The 21,533-nt window shown below is 39.6% G+C and overlaps 1 protein-coding gene and 1 long non-coding RNA gene across 3 annotated transcripts in view; both read right to left on the bottom strand.

Moving 5' to 3' along the window:
• Positions 1 to 382: 382 nt before the first annotated feature.
• On the bottom strand, positions 383 to 828 carry LOC116070484 (40S ribosomal protein S19-like). 2 transcript variants are annotated; one of them, XM_031341901.1, is made up of 2 exons: positions 618 to 828; positions 383 to 486 (listed from the first exon to the last, which is right to left on the bottom strand). In XM_031341901.1, the coding sequence occupies exons 1-2, from the start codon at positions 826 to 828 to the stop codon at positions 383 to 385; spliced, it is 315 nt and encodes a 104-aa protein (XP_031197761.1). The 2 variants fall into 2 exon arrangements, with proteins under 2 accessions (XP_031197761.1, XP_031197760.1); XM_031341900.1 differs by having other exon boundaries at positions 463 to 828.
• An 18,661-nt stretch (positions 829 to 19,489) lies between these two features.
• LOC116104512 overlaps positions 19,490 to 21,533 on the bottom strand; it is a 5,483-nt gene continuing 3,439 nt past the window's right edge. Inside the window, exon 3 of the long non-coding RNA XR_004123935.1 lies at positions 19,490 to 19,558. This is a non-coding gene — a long non-coding RNA (uncharacterized LOC116104512). The remainder of the gene's footprint in view (positions 19,559 to 21,533) is intronic.

The raw sequence follows: 21,533 nt of genomic DNA, 5'->3' as shown, positions 1-21,533 counted from the left end.
ATAGCCCATATAACAATAAAGAACATTTCATTCACCTCTGGCCTTATTCCCAAGTTCTAAACATTGTTGACAGAGTAGTTGCTGAAAAGTATATTTGAAAAAATGAATCAGCAAGGTCTGTGCAAATAAGAGCAACTCAAAAAAATAACTGGTATTAGACAATGAAAATCTGTTTATAAAATTATATACAGAGTTAAGGGGGGAAAAATGGATATGATGACTCATGTGTGTAACCCCAGCCCTCAGGAGGAAGATGGTCATGGGTTTGAAGTCAGCTCAGGTTGACTAGTGGCAAAATACTATCTCAAGAATCAAAAATAAAATAACTAACAATATAAGACCAAAGATCTCTCTCTCTCTCTTTTATGAATGTGGCAATTTATTAACCCAGCATCCTTGGTTCTAATGCTTCTTGTTGGCAACTGCCACCTGTCCAGCGATCCTGTCCAGATCTCTCTGTCCCTAAAGTGTTAGCTTGCGGCCCCCATCTTGGTCCTTTTCCACCATTTTCAGCCCCTCCAGGGTTTGGAGGACACTCCTAGAGCCTCTGCTGAAGTGACTGGGCCTGAAACAGTTTCTCTGCCATCCTCCGTAGATCTTGGTCATGGAACCAGCCTCTGCGCCACCACGGAGGTACAGATGCAGTGCTGTGGAAGCGGCTCTTGTGTAGAACCAGTTCTCATTATATGAGGTAAGCTTTTTATGTTTGGCCAGCTTGACTGTGTCCACCCATTCTGGGACGTTCAGCTTCCTGAACTTTTTGAGGAAGGCTGCCAGAGCTCTGACGAACTCCTGCTGGATAACGTCTTTTACAGTAACTCCAGGCATCATGCAGCCTCCACACTGCCAGCCAGGGGAAAGGGCAAAGATCTCTTGAGATCAGCAACCAATGGCCTGATGAGGAAGGAAATGGCTACCAGGACTCTGAGATAAATAACTATAGCAGCCAACTTCTCAATTTAACTTTTATGTCCTTTCATGTAGGAATATGGCTCCTCACTATCTGAGAAAAAAACAGATAATGGAGGAATAAATATCATGGTGACTGTCTTCCCCTGCTCCCTTACATGCATGGTGGTGTCCATTGGCTACATCCAACCAGATTTCAGTAATCGAAGACCCACTTAAGCATAGCAGAATAATGGATAATATAAACGGATACCAGGAGGAGAGGTGACTGACAGTCACACAGAAGATACAGAGAACAGAGACAGAGAAGAGAGATTTGTCATTGTAACTGAAAGAGACAAGAGTGGGTGAGTTGGTTACAGAACCATTTGTATGTTAGCCAACTTCAGGTACTCCCTATTAAATGAATAAACTTTTCTCTATTACCTTTCAAGTATTCATTGAATGAAATTTGGTAGAAATGAAGAGTCAGTAAAAAATTAAATGGGTAAAATTTAAATTTGTGAGGTTGGCATTTTGACAAAAGACCATAGGTTTGGTTAGGAGCTGCCCATAAGTCAACATGAGAGTTCTGGGTAGTGGCAATGAATGAAACTGAAGTGGAAAGATCACAGCTCTACAGGGAAGCCATCATCGAGGTTATTTAGATTCTCCCTTGGCATCTCTTGATAAACAATACATGTTGCTTCCTTGTCTTACCCATGTCACTTCCTGTGGGTGATTGTATACTTAACCAGACTATTTTTGTAAGTCAGGAAATCACAAGTCATTCTGGAGGGGAAGTGACTTCCTGAACCATGACCTCCGAATTTCTGATGTGTGCTATCTCAGGAACAAACAGCATACAGGCCAAATTAGGTTTCTTCAGCGCCATGTCCTCAGCCTGTTTCTCTGAGAGGGATGTTCCCCCTCCTCCTCTTAGCTGATCCCGAGTCTCCTCAGTCTCTCTTACTTCTTTTGTGGCATCCTCCTTGGTCACTCTAGGACAAGTGGCAAGCATCAGTAACAGTTAATTGATGCTATTCTAAATAGATACTTTTTATCAGAGTTCAGTTTACATGGACGTGGTGTCCCAAGGTAGTCTTAGTACCTGTGAATGCATATCAATCAGTGCTTCTTAGGAAAGCCTTGATTGGAATAGGCTCAGATCTATAGACTGTGATGCCCAAGATGTCATCGTTGACAATGTATCTATGTCTATTCACAAAATTTTAAAACCACCACAACTTAGTCACTCTGCTAAATTGACTCTTATTTTCTAACCCACATCTCATGACAGAAACTGTCTGGGAATGCTTAAAATATCTGGATTGTATGTAACCCTAATAAACCTGGAAATAGATTGTGTGTGTGTGTGTGTGTGTGTGTGTGTGTGTGTGACATTTTATCATTTTAAAGGTTGCATCCTTTGCAATTCTTGTCTAGCTGAACTCCAGAGCATTTTGGAAGAAAGATGGGAAAGGAAAGATAAAATCTCAAAAGATGCACATGGTACATTCAAACACACTGGACAGCTCCTTAAGTAGCTTGTGCTGTACTGAGTGTGACCACACAGCCCAACAGAACCCACAAGTGACAGGTTTGAAGCTTTTGTAACTAGCTATTGCCAACACTCCAGATCTTCTTGACAATTTTTGTCTACTTACTGCAAGACTGGTAACAAGTATATCTCATCAGCAAATGCCTCCTATTTGAATTCTCGACAATTTCCAAACTTGAATACACTTCTTTAATCTTATTATTACAATATTAACAAGAATCTGTTAAGATGGACAGGGAACATCATTTGTTGTAATGCTACTGTGTGTAATTAGAATTTGGAAATCATGAGATGGCTCTCTGCATCTCACTGAATGTAGTTCTTTCTAACAAGTATTTGTTTATGCATGGCCTCTCTCCACTCCTCAGAGGTAAATTCTTTATGCACCAGTTCTATCTTATTCACAATTAAATATCCTTGAGAAATAGCATAGAATTCTCATCCTGGAAGTATTTTATAAATACAGTGAATATGAACAATATGAACAAATGTATGTATGTATGTACATATGGATGAATGAACAAATAAAATACAAAATAAAATTAAAGAATCTATCAAATAATATTTAAGAATCACTCATCTACTTACCAGTTGAAGGCCAGAACTGAAATATGCTTTTGCTAGTTATATTATCAGAAACATTAAATGAAAAAGATGTATATGTTATACACTCATGTCATAAATTCATAAGGAATATAAACTGTAACTATTATCAAATATGACAACATATAGCATAAACTCTTAATTTTCTTTTGTGGATGAAGAAACAGCAATTGGCCATTAAGCCTTCATACGTGCATCCTGATAGCATCATTATACATGCGCTCTGAATGAGGAAATAACAAAATACTTGCCAACTAACACACTTGGAAATAAAATGTAGTGAAATACTATCTGGTAATAAAATAAAAAAATATCAATACACACCACAACATGTCTGAGCCTAAAAACAAACAAACAAAAAAAAAAAACATTGTATTAAGTGAAAAAGCAGTCATAAAAATCTTTTAATGTAGAGATTCATTAATAAAGAATTGTACAGAATAGATAAATGTCTACAAACAAAAAGTATGTTCTATTTCAATGGCTGAAGAAACAGGGAATGAAATTCCTATCGGGATGAAACACATAAAATTATATGGTGATAGTTTTTGTACCGTTCAATTAATTAATATACCACAGTTATAACTATATTGTAAATACTTGAATATTATGTGGAATGAATGAATTTACAACAAAAGTATTTTTAAGGGTAAAATGACTTTTTTTTTAATTACACAAGTAGTTGGCGAAGCCAGAAATGGGCTCCCTAATTTCCAAGCTGGCACAGTTGCTACCTCCTGTGTTGCTGCTGGCTTTTCAATCTCTCTATTTTATGAACATGTCTGATTCTACTTTTACGTTTCTGTGTCTGTTTAGCTCTCTTTTTTTCTTCTCTCATTTCCCTGCCTCCTCTAGAGCCCACAGTGTCCATGTCCAGCTGTTAAATGGCCTACATTGTAAAGTACACAGCTCAGCTGTTTCATATTTCACTGAACGGCAGTGACTGCTATTGATCTACTCCATCCACCAAATGGTCATGTCATAAGACACTATGGGAAGTGTATTCAGCAAGACTTTGGGGCAAAGATGACTTTAGCAGTGTGTGAGCAGTGGGTGGGAAACTATGGAACAATAGCTTGATTCTATCGCAGACCTCTTCTTAAAGTCACAGACACAGGAACCCAGCAAGGGCTACTGAACCCGATACTCTTACCTGAGAGGTTGCCTCACAGCCAGTGTGTGAGAGAGGCCATTTTCCAGATGACTTCCTCTCCGGTTACAGAGTCTGGCTCTGGCTCCCTGCAAAGTACTGGAGCGTCTCCATGTTTACTGTTTGAGACACTTGTCTTTGCCCTCTGATGGATTTTTCCACCCTCTCTCTTTCTCTTTAAGTTTCCTATTGTAAAAAGATAAATCATATCACGGAGTACTATGCTTTTGAAAACGTACATGTAGACATTGAGATGTTTTCAAATGAAGTAGAAGGTATAAGGTGAATGGCAGTCAATTTTATTAAAGGACATCTGAAGGAAACACGTGTTCTCTTTCCACACAGTATGATCATGTTATCTTGCTCCTATTTTTTTCTAAAATAGGGATGTGAAGGTTTCCTTGTTGCCAACCTCTAAGAACAAGACGAAGTGCTATTTGGCGGTCGATCTTTCCTTTTTATCCAAATGATGATGTGAAATGCTGTTTGCACCCCTTGAATTTATAAATACTTTTACAACACAGTAAAAAAAATCATGTTTTGTGACTTTAAAGTAGATTTATTTACTTATTATCTAGAGATATTAATTTTCCATAAACTCCAAGTTATTTAGGTAAAATGTGAGACTTTTGTAAGACAACTGTAAATATTAGTAAGTTTAAGTCATTTGCCTGAGATGAAGTAGCGGCTAGTTTTGTGGCAGGGCTTCCCTAAATCTACTGGGTGGTGATGGAGAGATGATATAAGGGGTGGGGGGGGGCTTAATTGTGAAGAGCAAAGAAGAAGAAAGGGAGTAGCAGGGGAGTCCCTGGGGCCCAGACACCATAGGTGGAGAACCACAAGGCGGGGCCTCTGCAATACTTGGTTCCACACACTAGTTAAGAGAACAGGAACTCCTGTAGGAGACAGAAGACACTGGCTCCTCCCCCATTATTTGCCTTTGTTCTTGCTAACAAAAGGACATTTTGATTTTTTTTTTTTTACCCAGTCCCAATGCCTCACCAGTCATGATTTAGTTTTCCCTTCATTACATTTCTTTTATTTTTTTAATATTATAATATAATTACCTCATTACCCCCTCCTACCCATCTCTAAGCCCTACTATATATTATTTCTTGCTCTCCTTCAAATTCATGGATACTTCTTCTATTAATTGTTGTTACATACATATGTAGTTGTAAACACACACATATGTACACACACACACACACACACAATTTCTAAAAGCATACATACAGCCTGCTAAGTCTATACATTGCTATTTGTATGCATCTTTTCCACCTGGTACTGAATAACCAATTGGTGTACCTTTGATCCCATCCCATTTGAAATGACAGAGTGTTACAGTATGCTTAGAATATCAGCAGTTATCTCGCCACTCCCATGCACTAAACTTGAATTGCTAAGGGATATAAAGATAAATAACATGGAATTGGGATTTTTTAATGGTATCATTAAACCAATTAAACTCCTGCTCAGTTCAGAGCTTACCTCAGACCTATATACTATGACTGAGACAGTGTCAAGGCTTTTTTATTAGCCACCAAAAACATGCATGGCATCATTGGTTAAGAGATAACTTAAGCCTTTACCTAACTAGATAATTAGATAAGCTTTTCATCAAACTCTGTAACAGGATGGTGAGGATGCATTGTCCTTCTTCAACAACTCTCTAGATGAGCTAGCACGTCTGGAGTAAACAATACTGTTACTGGAACAGAAGTGGGTATCAGTCTGGGTCCTCTCTAGGTCTTAAGATAAGGAACATCCTTTAGAAAATGAAAGATAATTGTTTGGAGGGATTGTATCTCAAGAAGATACACCATTAGAACCAGGTTAGACCCCCCTGGAATGGAAGTGACAGACACATGTAAACTGCCATGTGTCCGAGCTAAGAATTGGAAGTATTAGAACAGATTGCCGACCTCCCGTTAAACTTGATTTTATTGCATTTGCAGCTGAACACTTCTATTCCCATTGCCCGGCGAAATCATAACCACTGCAACACCACAGCAGAGCCCATTACCAGATCAGCGCTCATACTGACATAAAGGAACTGTGCTGCCAGTGACATAAAACCATACGATGCAATTTTGTACAGCCCTTAACAATAGTAAAGCATCCTGCTGCTGTTCTATGATGTACTATGTTATCCTTTTATCTTGGGTAATACTTCTATTTATTTAAGTAGAAGGTTGCTGTTACGCTGGCAACAACCACATACAATTCAGCTTTACCTCATCTCTTGATTTCCACATGATCACTCTCTCTTTATGTAATCTCCTAGTGTTTTGTCCCCTGAGGTATTACAAGCAATCTCTGTATCACACACTGTGCATGAACGACATGGCCTAAGTTTGGTGTAGCCTACACCATCTACATTTTTATCTAAAACTCTTTATGATGTTCAAACAATTGTAAAATTCCCTACTAACACATTTCTCAAAATATGTCCTTGCTCTTATCCAAAATGTGCCTGAACATGTAATTTTTTAATATTATTACTATGCATGAGACCTTCTTATGTTGATATCCATAGGAGGTCTTCCCTTCTCTGAGGAGAAAGAGAGAGGGATCAGGTGGAGGAGAAGGGAGAAAGAGAGACTGGGAGGAGAGAAGGGAAGAAAGACTCCAGTCAGTTAGGATGTGAAGTAAATTAATTAATTAATAGGAGGGAGGAGAGAGAAAGGAGAAAGAGAGAGAGAGAGAGAGAGAGAGAGAGAGAGAGAGAGAGAGAGAGACAGAATAATTCTTCATCATTATTATTATTATTTACTTACTCAGTTTACGTCCTGCTCACTGCTCCCTCCTGGTCACCTCCTCCCACAATCTCTCCCCTATGTCTCATCGCCTCCTCCTCTGAGATGGTGGGGGTTCCCTGGATATCCCCCAACCCTGGCACATCAAGTCTCCATGAAGCTGGGTGCATCTTCTCCCACTGAGGCCAGATAAGGCAGCCCAGCTAGAAGAACATATCCCATATACAGCCAACAGCTTTTGGGACAGACCCCGCTCCAGTTGTTTGGGATCCACAGGAAGACCAAGCTGCACCTCTGCTACATTTGTGCAGGTAGGCCTAGGTCCAGCCCATATATGCTCTTTGATTGGTGGTTCAGTCTCTGAAAGCCCCTAGTGTCCAGGTTAGTTGACTCTGTTAGTCTTCCTGTGGAGTTCCTCTCCCCTTAGGGGCTGCCATCCTTCCTCCTATTCTTCCATAAAAGTCCCCAAGCTCCACCTACCATTTGGCTGTAGGTGTCTGTACCTATCTGAGTCAGCTGCTGGGAGGAGCCTCTCAGAGGACAGCCATGCTAGACTCCTGTCTGCAAGCATAAGAGAGAATCATTAATGGTGTCAGGGACTGGTGTGTGCCCAAGGGATGGGTCTCAGGTTGGGCCATTATTGGTCACCAATTCCCTCAGTCTCTGCTACATCCCCAGTCCTTGCACTTCTGGTAGACAGCATAAGTTTTGGATGGAAAGTTTTGTGGGTAGGTTGGTGTCTCTGAAAGACTAATCAGGCTTTTGTAAATGAAGAGCATGGGAAGTCTAAGCAGCCGCTGATGGTAGTGGCACAAATTCTAAGATAATAGAGCTGCAGATAATTGATAATGGTGGCTGTGAGTGACTCAGGTGAGGAAAAGCAGCACATGGGAAGGGAGGGACATAGAGGCCATGCTGAGAAGTTTAACATCCAAAAGAAGCAGGAAAGATAGTGAAGGCAAAGAAAGCTACTTGGAGTAGCTTGTGATTGAGCCAGCTGAAGGGGGTGTGGGTAAGATCTTGACCATAGACAAAAACTATCTACAATTAAATTTCAAACACACGCATAAAAATACATATATATCATATATGTAATATTAACACATATATAAATACATATATACATATATTTCATATACATAATACACACAGACCGACAGACAGACAGATTTTTACAGTGGCAATAATAGAGATACAAAGTAGTAACACTGGGAAGGTTCAGTCATCTATTGAATACGAGGCCAGTGGTGCCTTGAAAAGGATTCAGCTGGGATAGACAGTTACATCTTCTTAGGATAGAAGTGGAAAGGAGTTAAGCTTTGTGTGTGTTGGAGAACAAGACAGCAGAAGCTTTGCACAGTATCCAGTGCAGGTGCTCATGGGTTATTCAGGCTTCATGTGTCAACAAAATTTCCAGACAAATTCAAGGAATCAATTTCAAACTGAAAAACTTTTCATTTGGCTAAATCAAGATATGTTTTTTTCTCTCTCTCTCCTTTCTTTTTTAAAAAAGTCCATTACTAAAACCACATGATTTTACATAATGGTATTTCAGTACCAAAACTTAAAGGGTGTTCCTAATATAAAAGGTGACTTGTTAAGTTTGGCTTTTTATTTAGACTTAGAAGCAAGTACTTCAATCTGCTTCATGCCCCATCTTGCTGGAGCATCAATTGCTTCATGGAATGAAAACAGAAAAACCACAAATTGGCATTTCTGGAAACCAGTAAAATGAACTTTGCCTCCTGTAGAGATGTGGAAGGAACTGGGAAGGATTTGCTGAGTAAGCAGACCTGTAGTCGGATATTTGAAGGTGAGAAAATGAAAAGCCATAGGTGTCGTGTACTTAGCACATTCTGTGTGCCGATCACTGTAATAAAGACTTGTGCAATATTTCATCTCGGCATCTGAGTCATCCTGAGAGTTGAGAAGGACAGCACATTTTGTTTTACAAGTGTGAGAAATACATTGTTACGGTCCATTGTTTTTGTTTGTTTGTTTGTTTTTTGGGGTTTGTTTTTTTGGGGGGGTTGTTTTTTTTTTTTTTTTTTTTTTTTTTTTTTTTTTTTTTGGTTTTTCAAGACAGGGTTTCTCTGTATAGTCCTGGCTGTCCTGGAACTCACTCTGTAGACCAGGCTGGCCTCTGCCTCCCAAGTGCTGGGATTAAAGGTGTGCGCCACCACTGCCCAGCATTATGGTCCATTGTTAATGAAATGTACTGAACATTCCTGGAATTACAGATAAGCCAGAGGTGGTAATCTCTTTTCTCTAGGCTGGCTTCCCACTATGCAGAATTATGTATGTAATGAAAACATAATTTGTTTTCATTAGTCTTTTGACTTCACTATTATCTTTCTTTATTTTCAATATAGTATTTCATGCACTTGCAGTTCTGTGCTTTTTTTGGTACCTGACTACCCTGACATTCTAGAAGAACATAACAAATGAAAAAAAGAGACACAGATGGAACTCTGAGGAATACTGACACTTCAGAAGAGGTGCTCCAAGAGAAAAGAGTCCAGAAGGAAAAAATGAACAAGGTTATGAAAGACAAAGAAGAAAACAACTTTCAGAAGAAAGATTGTCTGGGATGCTGAGGCAGGAGGATTTTTTTGATTCAAGACCAGGTTAATATAATAGTGAGCTCCTGTCTTACAGGGAATGGAAGGAAGGGAAATAGTTTGGGGAGAGTCTATTTTGCTTTTCAGTTTAAGATGTTCACAGTCTACAGCGAAAGCACCTCCGTCAGACCCTCAGAGCCTGTAGTCAGGATGCAGAGAGTAACATGCTGGGATTTATCCAGCTTTTCAGCCCATCTCTCTCCTCTCTGTATTCTTACCCAGACCATGTTTATGGTGGACCTTCTTTCCACCAATCCACTTAAAACTCTCTGAAAATCATCTCGTGGACACAACCCGAAAGTGTGTTCCCTGGGTAATCTCAGTCCAGGGAAGTGGAAAATGAAGGTTAACCATCACACTAATGTGCATATGGGTGTTTTGCCCACATGTATGTCTGTGTACCCCATGAGCGCAGTGTCCACAAAGGTCAGGAGGGTGCATCCAAACCCCTGCAGCTGGAGTAATAATTGTGAGCCACCATCGAGGTACTAGGAACAGAACCCAAGTCCTCTGAAACAGCCAGTGTTCTAAACCACTGAGCCATTTGCATACTACCACAATTCATTAGTAAAATTTCTTTTACTAATTACTTTGTTATTTCTTTCTCCTAATTTGACCTAGACTAATGAACTGTATTTGCACTTACCTTCATCAAAACAATTAAATAAGTTAAATTTAAATGATAGCAGTTGTCTACAAAAATGCAAAGAAAACGTTACAACTTTAAAAGACGTAAACAATGCCACCAGTTTCAAGGACTGCCTTTCCTGAGCTCCTATCCCATGCTAGGTAGTATGTTTCTCATTTTTGGTTCAATTCTCATAAGAGCCACAGAGAAAATTATCATCACTCCAAATGTATCAGTGGAACATCTGAATCCTGGATGGGGTAATAACTCATCAAAGCTCACATCCCTGGTAAGTGGCAAAATGACAGGGTTCAAAGCCGGTGGCCTGACCCCACACTCTGTGCACTTCCCAGAGCCCGCTTCCCAGAGTGCTTCTCAATTGATGTGTTTGCCTTCTTTGCTCTCAGCTGCTTCTGTTCTCAGCTTGCCTGGGAAGATGAAGAAAGCAAGAAACAGCTACCTAGTACTCAACTCCCACGGAGAACACACAAAAGAGAAGCTTTTTATGTGTGTTTCTCCTCTATCAAAAGAAATGTTTTCTGTCATACAAGGAGTAAAATTGAGCCTTGTCTTTTTTCCCTTTGCAAACTAAACTGACTTGTTAGTCTACAATCGTACAATTGATCTTTAGTCCGGGGGAGTTTATTTTTCTTAGTATATTCAGGACTATATTCAGATTTAGGTTATATGAAATTTACCAAATTGCTTAACTGATAAGTAAAAAACAAAACAAAACACTGTCAATACAAAATTTTGTATGTGGCAAAAGTATCTTTCCATTATGAAGTTTAATAAAGATAGCTGCAATGCCTAAAAGAAATAGGCCTACTATTGTTAAGTCTATAACTGCAGCTAAGCCGGTCAACTGAGGCAGAAGGACCATGAGTAATAAGCCAGAATGGGCAACATCGTGAAGCAATATCTTCAATTAAAAACTTTAAAGGATGTTTCAGTGGTAGAGAGCTAACCTAGCACACAGAAGGCTCTAGTTTCAATGCCTAGTACTACAAGCACAATAAAACAAGACCCTAGAAGAAAAGTTCCTAAGGAAAAAAGAAATGAAGGAAAGAAGCAATCCAGTCAACAGAAAGAACATTGTAGACTACCATCACAGGTGTTTCATCATCACTGATAAACCTAAACTGTAATACCACCTCAGTGTGTGCAGAGGAAGAAATCTCTAAAGGTGGAGAGAATCAAAGGACCTAACTTTCAATGTAAGACTTCTATAGTATCGCTAACTATACTCATTCCCAGAGCTCAGTAATCATGCTTATATGTGTTCACTTTCATGCCTAAGAAATCACCAAGAGAATAAGACATCTAAAAGCTATTTGAGCTCAGGCCTTTGTGTCCCATTTCACTAGCCACTGGGAGACTTTACCTCCAAAGGATAATGCATTCAACATCCACATGGATAGGATGACTCAGTCACCTAACCTCTGTCACCAGCATCTCTGGGGTTCAGAGAAGAGCTGTGAATGACGGGGTTGGTGGTAGAACAGATTCTATGTGTGGGTCCATCTGAGCAGGCTTCATGTCACCAATGCTAGCTATTGTCACTGAAATATATAGCCAGCAGAAAAGACTAAAACACTGCCACAAATCCATTCTACCCTTTAGGGAGTGGGGTCCACAGACTGCTTTTGGAAAGAACACACTCCATCTGACTGGACAGATTCTAGGGACAATTTCATCATTACTGTCCCTACACTCCCCAGCCAGCACTATAGCCAAGAGATCACAGAATATTATAAACCTCACATAAAATCATCATGAGGCCAGGTATCCTTAGACAGAGCAAAGAAGCAGCATCAGTGGCCACATGGTCACACCATCCACTGCTCTTACCACATACTGCCATCTAAGCTCCTGGCCCACAGAACACGCAAAGGACTTCTTGAACAGAACCTATCATTTAGCATGTAGCATTGAACCTATTCCAGTGTACCAGTCCTGAGTCTATAACAGAGAGAGTAAACAAGCCACCAGACAAAGGATAGGGGTAAAAGTCAGCCCCATCTCCATCTCACCCAAAGATAAAATTGGAGAAACTAGACTGAACTCCAGTAATTTTAGGTAATACTGCTGTCTATTTACTTTGAGATCCTTACACACATAGGGATCAAGCAAACAAAAGGGCTACTATAATACCAGAAATAATGGGGTACAGTTTTTATGAGGAAGTATGATAGCTGAGATAGACAAGGGGTGTGGAAGAACAAGGTGAGCATCCAGGTGCCAGTCTACCCAAGAATAAAGCAATCTGGCCCTGATAACAACTCAGACACCTCAGAGATAAAGTGGAGCCTGAGTCACCATTCTAGGCAATGCACTGAGCCTGGTAGAAGTGCTAACCAGTGGGAACAGGAAGTTAGAATAGATAGTGAGGAAGGGAGTGATGAGTACTAGACATGGTTCAGGGATAACTGATGTGGCAGCTCCTAGAGCTCATCCCAGTAACCCTATTGTGTGCACTCAGAATGCTGGACAAGCTGTACCAAGGTCTATGTGTGTTTAAGCTCAAAAAGTACATCATGGAGCACACTGTTGCTGTCCCACCCACGTTGTGTAAACACTGCAGGGAGGAAACCCCTTTCCTAGCTACTGTATCAGTTGATAACAACTTCTGGATACTTTTATCTCTGGAGAATCATTCTCATAAAAACAGCAGCAAACAGAAGCTATGTCACCTGGGAGGCTGTGACCACTGTTATAAAACCTTCCTCGGGGGAGACACTGCTGATAACTCATTCTTTCACTATTTGGGCTGGGAGTGATCCTATCAGCCTGTTCTCTGCAGCTTCTCTCTGAGATCAAACTGAGGGTAAAACCACTTATTGGTTGTGTTCCCTTGCTTAAATGTTCTCTATCTCTATGAGAGAGAGAGAGAGAGAGAGAGAGAGAGAGAGAGAGAGAGAGAGAGAGAGAGAGGTGTGTGTGTATATGTGTGTGTGATTCCATCCCTCCCCCTTCTCTCTATCTCTATCTGTGAGTGTGTGTGTGTGTGTGTGTGTGTGTGTGTGTAAGAGAGAGAGAGAGAGAGAGAGAGAGAGAGTGTGTGTGTGTGTGTGTGTGTGTGTCATTCCATCCCTCCCCCTTCTCTCCATCTCTCCTCCCTACATCTTTCTCCCACCCTTCCTCTCTCCCATGCCCCTTCCATGCCTTCCAGATCTTCCCTTTAACGAGTTCTCCCCTTTCCTTCCTTCTGTTTTCCTCTCTCTCTTAATCTTCTCATTCACTCTCTCTGTTTCCCTGCTTCTACCTTTCTGTCTTTCTTTCTGTCTCTTTATCTCTTTCTGTCCGTCCCTCCTCCTCTCCCTCCATCTCTCTTCATCTTTCTCCCTCCCGTTCTTCCTACCATGACCCTCCCATGCCTTTCAGATCTTCCCTTTACATTATCTCTCATTTTCTTCCTCTCTTCCTCTCTCCTTTCCTGCTTACTCCTATTCCTGATTTTCTTTCTTTTCTTTTTATTCTCTCTCTCTCACACACACACACACATCTTCCACCTCCCTCTATTTCTTCCTTTCTCTGTCTCTCCTTTCTCTCCTTCCCTCTGTCCCTCTGCCTTCTCCCTCTCTCACCCCACCTTTCACCATCCTGTTTTCTTCAGTTCCTTTCCCCTGAAGTGCATAGCTAACCAATTAAATTAAGAGCTTCTGTAACACACTTAACTTTCAGAAATTTGATCAAAGATATGTGACCTTAAAACTATGTGTATCTCCACATTATGACAGGAGGGTAGGGACTTAAAAAGCTAAATCAAGATTAACATGAAAGAAGCCACTTTGCAGAGGAAGCCAAGTGAAGACAGCAAACGCTAAACAAAGCCCAGGAAATACTAATGGGAGGGAGAACTAAAAAAGACCTTGGCAGGATGCTTTTTGGGGACTTTCCTCCTCCCAGTAGCCCACATTCATTCTTGGCAGTGCCTTTTCACTTCCTTTCCTGATAATCTCTTTCTATTCTATGCCTGTCTTACAAGTCATGACTGTTTCCCCATTTCTCCCAGTGCCTGCTGGGCTTTTCCCCTAACCTGTACTACATTTTTCCTTAAGTGTTAATTAAAGTGAGCTTCCTTTTGAGTCCATTAATTTAGAAATTATTTTATTAATGAGATTAAGATACCCAAAAGGGCACCCTAATTTCCCTGGCAATATACATGACTTGTAAAACTTAATGGATTTCTATTGAATCTCAAACCTAAACAGATGGGTGGATTCTATCAAACTCCATTGTGGACATATACCAGAATGTCATAATAAACCACATATTTTGGACTGTTAAGATATGCTGATATAACCTTAAAATCTAAGACTTGAAAGAAAATTGTTAAATGTAAGTTTGCAATTAGTGCAAATTGTATATCACATTACATTTATTGTCACTCCAATTAAGACACTGGAGTTCATGGTGTGATGGGGCACTGCTTGTGATATGAGGTAGTTAGCTCTCTGTTACATTGACCTGTCTTTACAAAATCATTACTCCAGTGGCAGGACTATAGGAGCAATCATATAGAAAACATACTTAGTCACATAGAAAGCTTTCAATTGCTTTACATACCTCCCCCCGAGTTGTAATAAAAGCCATTTGCAAATGAGAGAACTGCCTTTGGAAATAATTTTTCCCGTACTATGAAATTCATTCTGCTTTGTATTAATCATTGTTCAGGCGGCTTTTCACAGACCTAACCTATTGCAAAGCAGATCACAGCCCAGCACCATACTAAATCAAAATTTTCCTAGAAATGACATATAAAGTTATAGATTTTAACACACTAAAATGTGGGGGGAAACTTCAAAGAGAATTTACATATTAATTTATAACCAGTGACACTAGGGAAACTGAGGGCCTCAAAACTTCCAGGCAGATCATAGAACACATGTTATTTTCCTTTAATTCTGATTCCCCAAGGCTATGAGTCTAGAAGTTCATCCATGTGACCCAAATAAGAGGGAGGGTGGGGCTTGGGGATGTGTCACTCAAGAGGTAGAATACTTGCATACACAAAAGTTTGAGTTTAGTCTTCAACACCACACAAACATATAAAAACATATAAAATAAATGTCTAAAAACCATGAGAAAAATGCTTCAATAATAATTTAAAAGGTAATGTCATTAAAATGAGTTATTCATCCTCTATAGATCTCACAGTTTCAAAAATTCATCTTCCATCAAAGGGAGTTTCAAATATTTTGACAAATCATCATAATTAGGCATGAGATTAGCTCTGGATTTTATCACAGAGTTCTGAAACAGAACATCTGAGTGAAGAATTGTTCAAATTGGTTAGGCCCTTCCCGTTTGGGCCTTACCCTACTTTCTTGGTTTTCATGTATAATTTTTTTAAATATTCTTTAAGAACATGTTAAATTAATTGTGATAAGATCTATTCCACTCCTCTCCCAGCACACCCCTAGATTTCTAAAATGCCCCCCTCCCAACTTCATGTCCACTGCTTTGATTTTAGGTAACCACAAGTCCAATTGCTTTTGTCTGACCAGCCCTTTCTGTGTGTCTCACAAGACCATTGAACAGGGCAGCACATGCTTCCCTGTCTGTTTGCTTCTTTATTGCAACTGAGTAATGTAAACACCTCTCTCTGGAAGAAACTGCTTGCCTTCAACACTGCTTTCTACAAAACCTCAGACATCCATACCAATTTGTCATTTTTACACACAAATATTTCATTGTACATCTATAGGTCTAATCTTACTCTCTTCTGACACAGACACATATTCATTCACACACGTAGAATATTAACAATGACTATTGGAGGTCATTAAACAGTGAGGTTCAAATGACAGTGGTTATCTAAATATCACTTAGCACGTTTAATTTGATTCCAAACAAGAATTATACCATGTATTTGATTTTGTTTCTAGGGTCTTAAATGTTTCCTATACCTAAAATCCCCCTTTGAAGTTTGCTCAAAAGCACTCAGATCGTTTGTCCAATAGGGCACTGTATTTTAACAACAGCTTCCTCAGTGCCTTTAAACATGTTCTTCTGATCGCTGCATTTCCTATAAGCTAGTAATTGAATTTAGGGACCAGAGCTGATTCTAGATAAAACTATGAGAAAGAACACTTTAAAAGTATACAGATGTACATGATGCCCAGAGCTTTCCTTTTATGGTGGTAATAAATAAACCTATCATTTATTAATTATATCATGAATGGAAAATAAAGTGATGATATTCATATTTCATTATCCCTCCCTTTTTAATAATCTGTAAGGTTTTCATGTGGAGGAGTTTACCTTCATTAAGTCCTTTGTGGTCTTTATATATGACTCAAGCAGGGAAAGTGGAGTGGTCTTGAGCTTGTTTCTCTCAATGAGAACAAATGTTTGCATGGTTCTCCTAATGAGTGTTCAGTAATTGTGGAAAATCTAGTCAGGGGCCAATGGCACTCTCTGGAGAACTGAACATGTGAACACGGGAAGTGAAAGATTTCTGAAGACTGAAATTTGACTCTTTGCTGAGTCAAATATCAAGAACTCCAAAGAGCGGTCAGCTGTCAGTGAGAAATGTCAAAGGGTTGTGAACCCCATCTCTACTCCAGATTTGTCAGGTCAGAGTATATGTAAAGGGCTCCAGCGGGTCATGCATGAAGCAGAGAAGCTGGGAGGGTATATAGCATGCCCTGTCCAATAAGACTCACTAGGATAAGAAATAGGATCTGCATATAGGGCCAGATGTATCACTAGTACCTGAGAGAAAGGCTCACAATGAAACTGAAGGAGGGTGTATCTCTTATATCCAGAGACCCACAAATAAAGAGACCCTCAACATAGTACTTGCAGTGGTGGGACTGGGACACCAACACAGCCACAAAATCTTTGACCCACACCTGTCCTGCCTGCATGATGTGCTGGGGGCAATGGTGACTCAGAGCTTATGAGATAACTGACCAATGACTGGTCTAACTTGAGGCCCCTGCCACGAGAGGCCCATGTTTGAAACTGCCTGGGTGGCCAGGAACCAAAAACTGTATGGCTCAGAGACCTGAGGTAGAACCAAACGATATTCTGCTATATTAGCTACATAGATTGGTGCCTGCCCCACTCGTCATTAGAGAGACTTCCTCCAGCAGCTAATGGGAGCGGATGCAGAGAGCCACACCCAGATATTAGGCAGAACTTGGTGAACCCTGTGGAAAAGCTGGAGGAAGGATTATAGGAGCTAGAGAGGACACCAAGAGAACAACCCACAGACTCAACTAAACAGGGCTCACAGGGGCTCACAGAGACTTACATGGTGATCATGGAGCCTGGATGGGTCTGTGGTAGGTCCTCTACACATGCTGTGATTGTTTAGGTTGGGGGCTTTGTGGAATTCCTAACAGTGAGAGTTGGGGTGTCTCTAACTCACCTGCTTTGGGGACTTTCTCCTCCTACTGGGTTGCCTCACCCAGTAGTAATATGAAGTTTTGTGCCTAGTGTTATTGTATCTTGTTATGCCACGTTCAGTTGCTATCAGTGGGAGGCCTGCTCCTTTCTCAAGGGAAACAGAGGAGCACTGGATCTGAGTAAGAGGGAAGAGGGGAGAAGAACTGAAGGAATGGAGAGAGGGGAAGCTGTAGTTGGACTATATTATATGAGAGAAGAATCGACAAAAAGAAAAAAGTCCCTTATATGGGATGGAGTGTCTGAAAACCCCGTTTTAAAAGATATGGCTCTAATCATCTGCTGGAACCAGAGAGTACAAAGCCCTATTAAGTCACTTTAAAAGGTTCCCTTATTAAATATTTAAGAACAAAATGTGTTTATTGGAATATTTAAGGTTCAGTATATTCCAAAGAAACATGGAGAAACTAGTAGGAATAGATGAATACAGCTGGCCTTTAATTGTGATTTGAATGTGTGTGTATGTGTGTGTGTGTGTGTGTATAAAAGTTTCCATAAACAAGGAATAATGCTAATCCCATAAACCACAGGGTTGCCAAATAGAAAGCCCAGGGCCAGACATAGAATAACTCCTCTTGAGTTGTTGGTATTCCAAGAACTGCAAAACCAGTGTGTGTAATAGCTATTGCTCCTGGTTGCCTACCAGAATTTAATGGTAAAACTCTATTGTTGAAGACACCATACATATTCATCATAGAACATGGATAAGTCAAGTCAGTACTGCCTAGGAAACTTCTCAACTGCTAGCTACCTTTCATAGCACTGAAAAGTGCTATCCTGGCTGCTCGAGGAGCAGCAGAGAGTCATTGTATTCTCACCCAGTCTGTGAATCTCAGTGATGACTGGTGTGTCAGGATATATACATGAGTTCAATAGTGGCACGGATGTTATGAGAGTATCCAACAAGTTTCTGCCTAGACCTTAGGCCTGTTCCACAGGAGGAAACACACGCTTTGTAGTATAAATCCAGATGAGTTTACATGGTTGAGGAACTCATCCTAGGGGTGAACCTTGTATATTATAATTTTGATAAACTGACACCACAGTAACAAACTGTCCTGCAAATACACATCTCTATGCTCACAGATTAGTGGAGCTCTCAGTCTTTGTCAGAGGATAGTTTTTGTGCAGGCAACAATGGTTAGTCAGCAACTCACAACTGATCATAGTGCAGAGGCTAGTTCTCAGCAGAGTGCTTAGTCACAAACAGGACATCTGTCCTGTACTCCTCCCCAACCGGGCCCAGGGACCAGTGCAGAAGACATGGAAGAAGTACATAAGAGCCAGAGGTCAGAGAGACCAGAGCAAAATAGTGTCTTCTGGACATGACAGAACCACTGGACTCATGAACTCACAGCAGGTGTGCAGTTTTCTGTATAAGACAGGCACAGTATCAAGCCAGCTAACATTTTAGTACAGCGTGGGGAAGAGCTCCCAAATCTCTATCCTATGTTAAAGAGCTATGACAGTTGATGTTGCTGGAGAGGAAGAGTCGGTTTTCATGAATTAAATGACTTATGGCCACACTCCACTGGTCCCATATCCATTGACAGCACAAATTAGAATTTATAAGTTATAAGTTATATTAGAATTTATGTTATAAATATTTAAAACCAGAACAAGTTGGAGGGTTTGGAAGGCTGGGTGGGTCTGGATGAGTAAACAGATGAGTTGTGATAACTATGATCAAAATACTTTATTTGGAAATCTCAAAGAAATAATACATTATTTAATTATCGAAACTCAATTGTTTAGGAAGTGAAATTTCAGACGACTAAAAGTCAGGGTCTTAGCCTACAAACACCTTTGTACTGATTTCGATGGGTCTTGTTCCACTCTGCCTTAGGCTGCGATCCATCTTCTCCTTTGGCCATTTTCTGTCCAGTCATTTTCTATTTCAGGAGAATTCTTTCTGTCCTATTTAATGAATTTCTGCAGATAGAATAATAACTTTAATTTAAAACTTATAGCGAATTAAATGAAGAGACAAAATCATTAACAAAATTCTAAGCTTGTTAGGCAGCCTAGAATGTACTACATTAGCAAAGTTTGAACATACTCATTAGAATATGTTCAGTCACTTATGTACTCTGTTTAAACTTATTGAATGTTTTTATTGAATTTATCAATAAAATTATGTTTTTCTATTAATAACTGAGTTCTATTGACAAAGCTTCTTACATTGCAACTTCAAGGCACTCATACAGAAATTTAACTGAAAATGAGATATTCTTTAGTAACCAAATATTTAATTAGCTAGTATTTCACCTAGTATTAGCATGTGTATTTACAATTAAAATTATGTTTCTTCCATTGCCTTTATCTAACATTAGAATCAATATTAGATTCAACTTATCAAATAAGTTTGTAAGTATTCTCCTTTTCTGAGAAATCAAATTATGATTAATTTTCCTGGAAAATGTAGCAGAAATTTCCTATGAAAGACTAGATGCAGCAAAATCTGATGGCAAATGAGGTTCAGGTGGAAATGTGAAATAAATTCTTCAGTTTGAGAACATATGTATTTCTAAACATTTTATAGCTTTGTAAAGGTTTGCAAATATGTATATGTGTATGTCTTCATGCACATATGTAGCTTGTATACATACATTTGTGTTTATACATATCCATGTACATAGACAGACATACAAGTAGACAGATAGATAGTATTTTATTTACAATCTATTTTATCTACAGTTTTCTTTTTCAGTATGATATTTCTCATACGACTTTTTCTCTGTTGCTTGCCATAGTTTGTTAGAGACCTATAGTTTCTTGTGGTTCTGTTTTTATTTCTACATTCTATTGATTTCTCTTTCAGTATTATTAATGTCTCCTTTTTGTGGGTTTGCACTTGCTTTGCTGCATCTTCAATATCTTGAACTGAAAGAATATTTTTCTCCAAATTCTACTTCCATTAAAAAGCCTTTTTCAGCTCTTAAGTGCCACATGAAGATTTGTAAATCCTAAAATTCAACAATTCTCATATTAATCACCTATTTGAACTATTTGCATAAAATCTGACTGCTAGAGCGTCATAAGCTATACTTTTCCTTTTAAAAATGTCTAGCATGACTGCCAGGTCTGGATTCAGTCAGAGAAGATGCACCTAACCCTAAAGAGACTTGAGGCCCCAGGGAGTGGGGAGGTCTGGTGGGGTGGGGTGGGGATATCCTCTTGGAGATGGGGGAGGAGGTATGAGATGTGGAGCAGAGGGTAGACTGGGATGGGGATAAAGTCTGGATTGTAAAAAAACATAATAAATAAAAAACTGAAAAAAATGAGGAGGAAAAAGTGTCTAGCATGAATCACAGAACACAATCCATGTGTCATTGGTTCCTTGGGACTTACTGGGGCTTCCTTTATGGTCTAAGTAAGTTTCCAACGTGAGAAAATAAACAGGTTGTGTTGTTTTGGTACTGTGTTTACAAGCATATCTCTGTGACTGTATGTTAATGAATATCTTTTAGGGGGTGCAATATAAACACATACATGAGGAAAGGGACTGTGTGGGTGTGAATAATTTGGGGATAGCAACGTGGGGATGGTATCTTGCATTAGCCAAGGTCCCAGTGCCATCACCAGGGTCTCATAGGTGGAGGTCAGAATGGAGAGACCATAAGACCACCGACGTTGAAGGAAGGCATGAGTGACATGTAAGTATTTGTCGGTAGTCAACCAGATAGCAAAGTCCAGGAGACTTCTCTCAAAAGGGTCCTAAAAGAACTTGCTACCAATGCCTTGATTTTTGTAGCCAGAATGCTCACATCATATTTCTGGCTTTCAACATTATAAAAAGATAAGTACCTACAATAGCAATGAGGAACATATATAAATCCTTACTTACTTACCACTTCAAGGATTTCTGTAATGCTTCTTTTAAATTCTTTTTTTTTTTTTTTTTTTT

This window comes from Mastomys coucha, unplaced genomic scaffold (genome assembly GCF_008632895.1).
Source record: "Mastomys coucha isolate ucsf_1 unplaced genomic scaffold, UCSF_Mcou_1 pScaffold22, whole genome shotgun sequence".
Taxonomy (NCBI): domain Eukaryota; kingdom Metazoa; phylum Chordata; class Mammalia; order Rodentia; family Muridae; genus Mastomys; species Mastomys coucha.
Note: the sequence above shows the minus strand (reverse complement) of the source record. Positions and strands in the feature narration are given on the sequence as shown.

Bases quoted from the DNA above. Each gene is read 5' to 3' on its own strand.
- LOC116070484 (XM_031341900.1), bottom strand. From the start codon at position 828: ATGCCTGGAGTTACTGTAAAAGACGTTATCCAGCAGGAGTTCGTCAGA.